We start from the raw sequence: 10,000 nt of genomic DNA, 5'->3' as shown, positions 1-10,000 counted from the left end.
GCGGTCAGACATTGGTCTTTCCTTACGGACTGCTGTGGCGTGGCGGTGGGATTTGTGACGAAACGAGTTTGGGTGTGGGTGTGGGTGTGGGTGTGGTCCTGGTGTTTCCATTAAACGCAGCATGCTGGCTCTGCCACTGACATGAACCGGAAGATGGGGGTCAGTAAAAATCTGGGTAATCGATCTTATAAACAATGCACCACATGTGCTGTTTTCTGCAACAACTTCATTGACATATATACACACAGAGCACATGCACACACACAAAGAAACATAGATAAATCGATGGATAGATAGATAGATAGATATACTGAGAGAGAAAGAGAGAGACATAGAGAGAGAGAGAGAGAGAGAGAGAGAGAGAGAGACGGACGCAATGCATCAGGTCTTTCCATGTCTATTCAAACGAACTGGAGGAGACAAATGCTTTATTCTTCCCCTTGGGCGGTCAGGCTTCCTGGTACATTCACATGTATGGTGGATATAACAAGTGACGAAACCTTTCATGGCACACACATAGGGTTCACAAAAATTTAAGGACCACTTGGAAAGTGTTTGAAATTTATATATATATATATATTCTTGTGGACACGGTAAAAAGATGCAAACAGGGGAGTATGCAGCCAATGTAATGAACACAACTCATAATCAGAGGTGATTTCTTGCACGTACACTTCAATTGTTATTATTTTCTTTTTCAATAAAACATCACAGCTATCGTATATAATTCGCTAAATACCTGTCAAAATTTTGGCCAAATCATTGATTTTTCAAACACATTTTTTTCAAGCTGTTTATAACATACGTGTCCCTGAAACAGCCAGTAAACCAAAAACAATGGAGCCTGACTACTTCAAATCATATCTCGATTTTGCTTAAAATTTTTATGAAAACAATTCTGCTTTCATGAAGTGGTCCTCAACTTTTGGTGAAGTCTGTACACAAAAAGCAGTTCCGTCGTCGTGGGAGCTGTTGTTCAGGGAAACAGGTATCGAAATCTTTTTGTTTTGTTTTTGTTTTCATACACTTATGAGTGAAGAAGCGAGGCAGTCTGTGAAATGAAGGCATTTCATTTGAATAATCCATTTATTAATGTCTTTCGTATTCTCTGGATTTCATTTCAAAGAGATTCAAACAAGAAGGTTAGAGTTGATTTAAATTACGTCCTTAAATGCCAAGTTGTTTACAGGCTGTTATTAATAATAATAGATTTGATAAATAGATAAAAGCAACAAGAAGATCTGACAGATTTTGAATTATTTATTAACTCTTTTTTTCTGGAAGAGGTCAGGTGTTATTATTACCACTCATCCCTAACACCTCTTCTCGTCTACATTCGGCAAAAAAAAAAAAAAAGAAGAAAAAAGGCCAAGTTTGGCAGAAATTGTTATATCTTTCCATAACACTTACTGGAAAACGACAGTCAAGCAATGTTTCGGACAGACTTGACATGATTGTTGTGTTTCGAACATACATACAGACAGAGACATATTTAAAACTAAACGTACAGAAACGATAATGGCGATATTTTTCACGATTCCTGTAAGCAGATATTTGTTAATGGTTGTGGCGTGAGCGTGGCTGCTCTCCGCGAAGCAAGAATCATTGTTGGTGCCCGTGTCAAAACGCGCCGTGCGCGCATGCGCAGCAGAGGGTAGGGGATCGTGGGCGCTGAAGAATGTGGCTGGAAGTGTTTCTCCTCCTCCGTGGGCCTGGGTTCACATCCCGTTGTTACCCATCACTGCAACACACGCACACACACACACACGCACACACACACACACACACACACACACACACACACACACACACAGACACACACGCATGCTGGCACACACACACACACACACACACACACACACACACGCACGCACACACTCACACACACACATTGGCACACACACGCACGCTAGCACACATACACAAACACATACACGCACGCACGCACATGCACATGCATGCACATCACATGATATTGTGACAGAATTGTCATACATTCAGAAAATTATCAAACGATGTAGGCTGCGTCTCTGTCTATCTCTCTTCCCCCTCACCCCCCCCTCCACACACACACACACACACACATATATAGAGGGTGAGAGAGAGAGAGAGAGAGAGAGAGAGAGAGAGAGAGAGAGAGAGAGAGAGAGAGAGAGTTTCTAAAGTACTGAAAAGTTACTTGAAAACTATTTGAAGAAACCACCTGTCATCACGTGTCACAAGTTCTGTTTCAGAATACTGTTTTGGAAAAAACAACAACATATTTTTTTCATCTTATATATATTAAACCAACACTTCAGTATGGCCATTCAGTATCAGTATCAGTTTCAGTTGGAGGAGGTGTCAAAACATACAGGCTGATCCTTATATAATCTTCTCCACGTTTGCTGTAAAGAAAAAAAAGAAAGAAAAAGAAAAAAACAAGAGAGGCATGGCCTTCAAGACTCTCTTGTGGCAAATTAAGTCCCCTAGCATTAATTACAGAGTAATTTCCCTTTTTTTTTTTTAACTATCTGCACCAAAAACGTTTGCAAAATAAATAAAACTTCCATGCTTAGCAAAAGAAGTTCCTGTTTGAACAAAAAATTATAATATGACTGCTCTTGTTGTTGTGTCAGAATATCAGATCAAAGTGCCAAGTTTAGAGAATACAAAAAATATAAATATAACAGTAAATGCAGTTTGCATATAATTAGGCTTCACTTTTTATTTTTTGTGCCCATCCCAGAGGTGCCGAATATTGTTTTAAACAAGATGACTGGAAAGAACTGAATTTTTCCTATTTTTATGCCTAATTTGGTGTCAACTGACAAAGTATTTGCAGAGAAAATGTCAATATTAAAGTTCACCACGGACACACAGACACACACACAGACACACACACACACACACAGACAACTGAACACCGGGTTAAAACATAGACTCACTTTGTTTACACAAGTGAGTCAAAAAGCAACGCAAAGCAGATGCCTATCTTCGCACTAAGCGAACACGCTGATCAATCCCAGTCAATACAGCGGTGGAGTGGCGGTGGCCCAGCGGGAATTGTCCCCGTAACATCTGCATCAGCAAATTAATCACTTCTGAATTGTGTTGTTGTTGTATTGTGTTGTTAATATTACTCTTTTTGTCACAAGAGATTTCTCTGTGTGAAATTAGGGCTGCTCTCCCCAGGGATTTTTCTACAGAATTTTGCCAGGGACAACCCTTTTGTTGCCTTGGGTTCTTTTACGTGCGCTAAGTGCATGCTACACACGGAACCTCGTTTTATAGTCTCATCCGAATGGCTATATGTACAATGATAAAGTTGTGTTTCTCTGTTCTCTTTATGTCCGCTATCTGTTTATCACTTCGGTCATATTTCTGTATGTGCGTAAGTGTGTATGTTGGGTGGACAGAGTGTGTGCATGTGTATATATGTGGAGCCGGAGGTGGGGGTGGGTCGATGTAAAGGTGTGAATGCGTTCGTTTTTATTACTTTTTACAATGTTGATGATGATGATAATGATGATGATGATTATCATTCGTAGTAGTAGCAGTAGATGTAGCAGTGTTAACAAAACTATTATTGCTGTGTCGTTATCTTTTATGTTGTTATTATCATTGTTGTCACAAGGACAGGTTGGAAGACTAGGCGATGCCTGAAATCTTTATCCTTGAGTAATGAAGTTTTAAATCTTGAACCTTGAATCTTAACCCGACAAGGAAGCAAATGTCCAGGCGGGCCACAGGTTCGAGTCCCAGATACACACAGGGATTAACTCCTCCCCCCTCCCTCTCTGAACCTCACCACCCCCCCCTCACCGCCGGCCCCTCTCCCCCCAACCCTCGACCGATATAGAAATAAAAGAAAAAAAAGATGTGACTGTTGGACCTAGTAAAACGAAGTAAAAAAAAAAAAAAAAAAAAAGAAAAAAAAAAAAAAAAAAAAGAGAGATGGTGAATGGTATAAGACAATAGGTCTTCTCATCTTAAGGTACCTAAGTACCTAAGATCTGAAACCATTTTTACAATTTTTTTTATACTTCGATATACAAATAAATCTAAATCATGCTATTTTTTAATTTTTATTTTTTATCAAATATGTCAAACTATTAACTAGCTACTGAAATGCATTCGTTCTTTGTTTCTGGTGTTTGTTTTTTTCTCAATATTTCGTTCGGTTTCTGCCGGTCTGTCTCTGTATAGGTATATAAAATGTGTGTGTGTGTGTGTGTGTGTGTGTGTGTGTGTGTGTGTGTGTGTGTGTGTGTGTGTGTGTGTGTGTGTGTGTGTGTGTGTGTGTGTGTGTGTGTGTGTGTGTGTGTGTATGTGTGTGTGTGTGTGTGTGTGTGTGTTTGTGTTTGTGTGTGTGTGTGTGTGTGTGTGTGTGTGTGTGTGTGTGTGTGTGTGTGTGTGTGTGTGTTTGTGTTTGTGTTTGTGTGTGTGTGTGTGTGTGTGTGTGTGTGTGTGTAGGTCTACTGTTAAAGTTGTTGTGGACAGCTGGTCCTTGTATCAGGAGGCTGGTGTCATGTCTTCATCACCAGACAGATCACGTTTTTTTCTTCTTCTTCACATAACCACAATCTGCTCTTTGCTCCAGACACCTTCTGGTATCGACATCACAGTCTGCTTCTCTCTCTCTCTCTCTCTCCCTCTCTTTCTCTTGCCTTACATCTTTCTCTCCTATCTTTTATCTATCTTCTCGAACAGCCGCAGAAAACTCCATAGCAAAAACACACACACGCGCGCACGCACGCTAACACACACAATGGCAGTCATCCAGACAGACACATCATTATATCTTGCTCATGTATTAGTGGAGAGAGAGAGAAGCAGAGAGAGAGAGAGAGAGAGAGAGAGAGAGAGAGAGAGGGGGGGGGAGAGTTATATATAGACACGGGGTAATGGAGGGAGGGCAGGTGGAGGAAATGAGGTGGGGGTGGAGACACATACAGATAGATATGATAAACTGACAAATAGGAGAAAATGTAGGGAGACAGAGAGAGAGGGAGGGAGGGAGGGAGAGAGAGGAGAGAGAGAGAGAGAGAGAGAGAGAGAGAGAGAGAGAGACAGACAGACAGAGAGAGAGAGAGAGAGAAACAGACAGACAGAGAGACAGAGAGAGGTAGGAAAAAGATAGATCGACATAGGCAAGGGTGATTATGAAAGGCCTCTTTTGTTACTGCCAAATAAAAACCATTGCAAAAAATCTGCACAACTAATAGACGTACGCTGACTAGTTTTAGAGTTCAGTTTTTGAAAACAACAATCGTACCTCGTTTTCGGTAAGCCCGTTCTTTGGATGAAAACCTCCTCTTTTTGTCTTGCCGGGGTCCTGCTAGAAATGAGGAAAACGGTGTACTTAAATAATTATACACATAGAAGAAAAGATGCTGATGCAAAAGTCATGACCACCAGCGTGACGTCACACAGAACATGCAAAATGATGACGAATACCAGACTGACGTCACCTAGGTCTTTACAGTGAGAACCACCACCAGCATGACGTCATTCAGAAGTCTGTACAGTGACATCACAACATGAGATTGACGACATACTGAAGCCTGTGCAGTGATTACAATTCCCCAGCTTGACATCACACAGTTTGCATAGTGACGACACAACACCAGATCGACGTCATACTTAAGTGTTCACAAGGCCCACATAACACCTGATTGACGCAGAAGTCTGAACAGTGACAACAACTTCAACAAGAAATACTATACAGTTACAAGTATTTTATAATTACAAATCGATACAATACAAACACAAGACTGTAAACACACACACGGACACACACATTTTCAGCCCCATCCATCCAAACACATACGCTGGCAAACACACTCCATTTACAACCAAGCCACGCCCCTCAGGATACATGCTTGTTCAGCAGTTCCACTGAACTGGGAAAGAAAATGTAGATCGCTACAGCCTTGCTACATTAGAGGACCTCATCGCTACAGACTGCCAGATCAGTTGACCTCATCGAAGCCCACAAGGACATGATTTTCCACACCTGAAAATCACTCTTGCTTTTTGCTTCATTCACTTTTCGTACATTTTGCTCAAACGCACTGGTTTATCACCCACAATTATTAACAAACTCAATCAACCGTACCAACAAATAAATGAAACAGGCTTAATAAAACAGCGGTAGAAACTACCGTGTCGCCTCACTAGTAAATCGCCACAAGAATTCTTCAGCGCCATCAGTGTACTACTGCTATTGGTGCTGCTGTGGGTAACCTGTGCAACTACCACCGTGCATTCTGTTGTATTGATTTGCATCGTATTGACAAGCTATATTTCTTATCGCAACGTGTTTGTTCTCACCGTGTATTCTGCTGTGTTGATTTGCATCATATTGTCAGCTATATTTCTGATCACAATGTGTTTGCTCTCTGCATGGGACCGCATAGCCCAGAGGCCATCAGTAACGGCAGAAAGTACACACGCACTCGTTACTGGAATTCCTGTGAATCCAGTCTGATGAAAATCGATCATTGTTGTCATTATTATTATCATTCTTCTTCTTCTTCTTATCATTCTTCTTCTTCTTGTTTTCTTTTGAACAAAAAAAGAAGAAGAAGAACCCCCCCCCCCTTTAAAAAAAGAAAAAGAAAAAAAAAGTGATTTATTTCAATTCCGAATCCCGTCTTCTGTTTATGAGATACTTTCCAACAATTGGTCTGTTATGAAAGAAAATGATAAAAAAGAAAAGAAAAAAAACCCATTTGAAATGTTAAAAAAAAAAATGGAGTGCGTTGGAAGATGAGACAGCAAATACATGATATAATCATGTATATATATATATATATATAAGTCCATATTATGAAACATTTGGCCATCGACATTTTGACAGGGCAGCTCCAGTTACAAGTTTACAAGGCCATACACGGTGGCTTGAAAATTAGCAGACTAGCTACCTGGAGCAACACAGCTTGGTAAACTAGTCGTGTCGATTGACCTGACAGATGCCGCTACAAAGGTTACCTGTGTGAGAGAAAGAAGTAGAAGAAGAAGAAGAAGAAGAAGAAGAAAGCGAACAGACGAAGAAGAAGAGAAAAAGAAAAGAGAAAGAAAGAAATAAAGAAAGAAGACTGAAGAAGAAGAAAGGAAGGAAGAAAAAAAAAGAAAGAAAGAAGAACTCAAAACTCAAGAAGAAGAAGAAAGCAAACAAACGGAGAAGCAAAAAAAAAAAAAAAAAAAAAAAAAAAAAAAAAGAGAGAGAGAGAGTGAAATAAAGAAAGTAAGAAGACTGAAGAAGAAGAAAGGGAGCAATAAAAAAAGAAAGAAAGAAAGAAAGAAGAAGAACTCAAAACTCAAGAAGAAGGAGGAAAAGAAGAAGAAGAAGAAGAAGTTTTAGAAAGAAGAAAGCGAAACAAAGAGAAAAATATTTAGAAAAAAAAGAAACAGATACCAAGAATGAGGGCAAAGAGAGAGAGAGAGAAAGGGGGAAAGAAAGAAAGAAAAGAAAGAAAGAAGTGCTGAAACAAAAAAACAAAAAACAAAAAACAAAAAAAAAAGAAAAAGAAAAGAAAAAAAGAAAAAAAAAGAAAAAAGAAAAGAAAGAAACTAAGAGACGCAAAGATGACGACGACGACGATGACGAATAATAATAATAATAATAATAATAATAATAATAAGAAGAAGAAGAAGAAGAAGAAACAAAACAAAACGAAACAAAACAAAAACCAACAAACCAGAAGAGGACCTTACCTGTCGTGAAACATAAGGCCACAGAGTCAATCAAAACCAGCTGCGCGTTCACCGACTGACAGAAGCGGTCGGCCATGTCCGCTGAGCGCATATGGGACTCCGGCACCTTGACCCAGCACATATCATCATACAGCTGGGTCCAGTGGTCTCCGCACCGCGCCTCCCCTGACGACAAATTAACCGTGCGTGTGCTGAGATGGGAGTTTCGAGTTCGAATCTTTCGCTCAGCATTAGCGTGTTCACAGACAAAGTAGATAAGAACAGAGCAATATGATGAAAGCAAATCAACATTTATAAAGAATGGCCACGAAATGGACGGGTTCAAACTAAGAGGAAAGATAAATTGAGAGAACGAGCGAGCGAGAAAGAGATAGACAGACAGACAGATAGATAGATAGATAGATAGAGAGAGAGAGAGAGAGAGAGAGAGAGAGAGAGAGAGAGAGAGAAATGACAAATGTTTTATTGAAGGTAAAATGGATAAGCTGGAAGCTTCTTTACACCATGCCCTCACACACGCATACACACACATACACACATTGTAATAAATGAAATAAGTATGAATAATAAATGACATAGAACAAACCAAATAGATAATAATAGTCACATAAATGGATGAATCAAAGACTACAATTACGGAAACATGAAAATCATACAAAACATTGCCACATGAAAATCTTCAAACACACACACGTGTGTGCACACACAGGCATCATACACATAATCTCGAATACACAAGTACACAGAGATACACACGCATACTTACACTCGCCGATTTTCCTTGCTTACACACTGTTGGAGAACAATTTATCAAAGTACGTTGGCTTACTAGGATCTCATCATATGCTTTGATTTTGCTGGTACTAAAGTTTGTTGCATCAGATATTTTTGATACGCTTTTTTGAAAGATGCAAAAGTAGATCTATTTCTAAGATACTCGGGGATTTCATTCCACAGTTTACCACCAGAATAAGTGAGAGAGAGAGAGAAATTGAGAGAAATTGAGAGAGGGAGAGAACGAACGAACGAACGAACGAACGAACGAAATTTTATTTCACGACGGTAAGGGAATAAGCACAATTGCTTTTTTACGTCCGGCCCTCTGGGGAGGATGGGGGGAGGGGGGGGGGGGGGGGGGGGGGGGAGTAAGATGAATGCATGCACAAAAGCAAATTCTTCACACACAAAAAAGAAAGAAAAAAAAATCCCCTGCTCCCTCATCCACCCACCCTTCCAACAACAACAACAAAAAGGTAAGCATGAACATCACATAATTCAATACATCAACAACATATATGAAGAGCACAAAGACATGTACAAATAATACATTTATGGGGGAGATAAGTAAGATGAAGAAGGAAGGAAGGAAGGAAGAGAGAAGAAGAAGAAGAAGAAGAAGAAGAAGAAGAAAGGAGAGAAAGAAAGACGGGGTGAAGAAAAGAGAGACAGGCAGACCTGACAGAAGCAGAGACAGACAGACAAAGAGGCATAAACGCTTTGATTATTAATAATGAAATTGTAGTTTATGTCATCATAACAGAGTGGAGTATGTTTGTAGATTTTTCATCACATATGCATGATATGCGTTTTTAAATACTGAAATGCTTTGAACTGTGTTCACGTTTATACATGTTAACATATCATTCCATAAGCAGCCCCCTGAGTAAGAGAGACTGGACTTAAATAGATCAATTCTAGGCAGTGGTACAGAAATCTTGTGTACATGACGCTGACTAGTAAAAACAAATCTATTTTGAAGAGAAGGGGGAGTAAAACCAGACATAATTTTAAACATAAATAGAGCCTTATCATATTTAAGTTTAGTTGTTAGTGGAAGAATATCCAGAGCGCTGTAATCAGAAGGCATTCGTGAAGAGGATTTTAGAAGAAATAATTTTAATGCTCGCCTATGGAGACTTAAAAGTGGTTTAAGGGTATTTTCACTAGCTGAATCCCATAATGTTGATGCGTAATTAATATGGGATTCGACATAAGCATTAAAGAATAACTTGCGACAATGATGATTTCAAAATGTTTTATTTTAGATAGTTGATAGATACTTTTTGATACTTTTTTTTTTTTTTACACAGTAACGAGATGTGGTGTGACCATGACAGGTTATTATCAACTGTAATCCCAAGAATTTTATGGTGCTCTACTTCTTCAATCATTTCGCTATTGATATAGATAGACGAGCAGTCTACAGGTAAATTTTGACGCTTTTGTCTTGTTGTATATATCAAGTAATTAGTTTTTTTTCGGAAGGAGACACATGTGATTAAGTTCGGACCATTCAGTC

At 39.3% G+C, this 10,000-nt stretch overlaps 1 protein-coding gene across 2 annotated transcripts in view; it reads right to left on the bottom strand.

The window, feature by feature from the left end:
- Positions 1–453: 453 nt before the first annotated feature.
- The window catches only part of LOC143294098 (uncharacterized), a 34,232-nt gene continuing 24,685 nt past the window's right edge, over positions 454–10,000 (bottom strand). Inside the window, exons 2-4 of one of the 2 annotated variants that reach the window (XM_076605528.1) lie at positions 7,702–7,866; positions 5,258–5,320; positions 454–1,741 (exon numbers count right to left, since the gene is read on the bottom strand). In XM_076605528.1, the coding sequence (XP_076461643.1) occupies positions 1,719–1,741; positions 5,258–5,320; positions 7,702–7,866 (251 nt within the window). In that variant the 3' untranslated portion in view covers positions 454–1,718. The remainder of the gene's footprint in view (positions 1,742–5,257; positions 5,321–7,701; positions 7,867–10,000) is intronic. The other variant, XM_076605529.1, reaches the window with a different exon arrangement.

The sequence above is a fragment of the Babylonia areolata genome, chromosome 19 (genome assembly GCF_041734735.1).
Source record: "Babylonia areolata isolate BAREFJ2019XMU chromosome 19, ASM4173473v1, whole genome shotgun sequence".
Taxonomy (NCBI): Eukaryota; Metazoa; Mollusca; class Gastropoda; order Neogastropoda; family Buccinidae; genus Babylonia; species Babylonia areolata.
The sequence above is the reverse complement of the archived record's forward strand: the minus strand, read 5'-3'. Positions and strand labels throughout refer to the sequence as shown.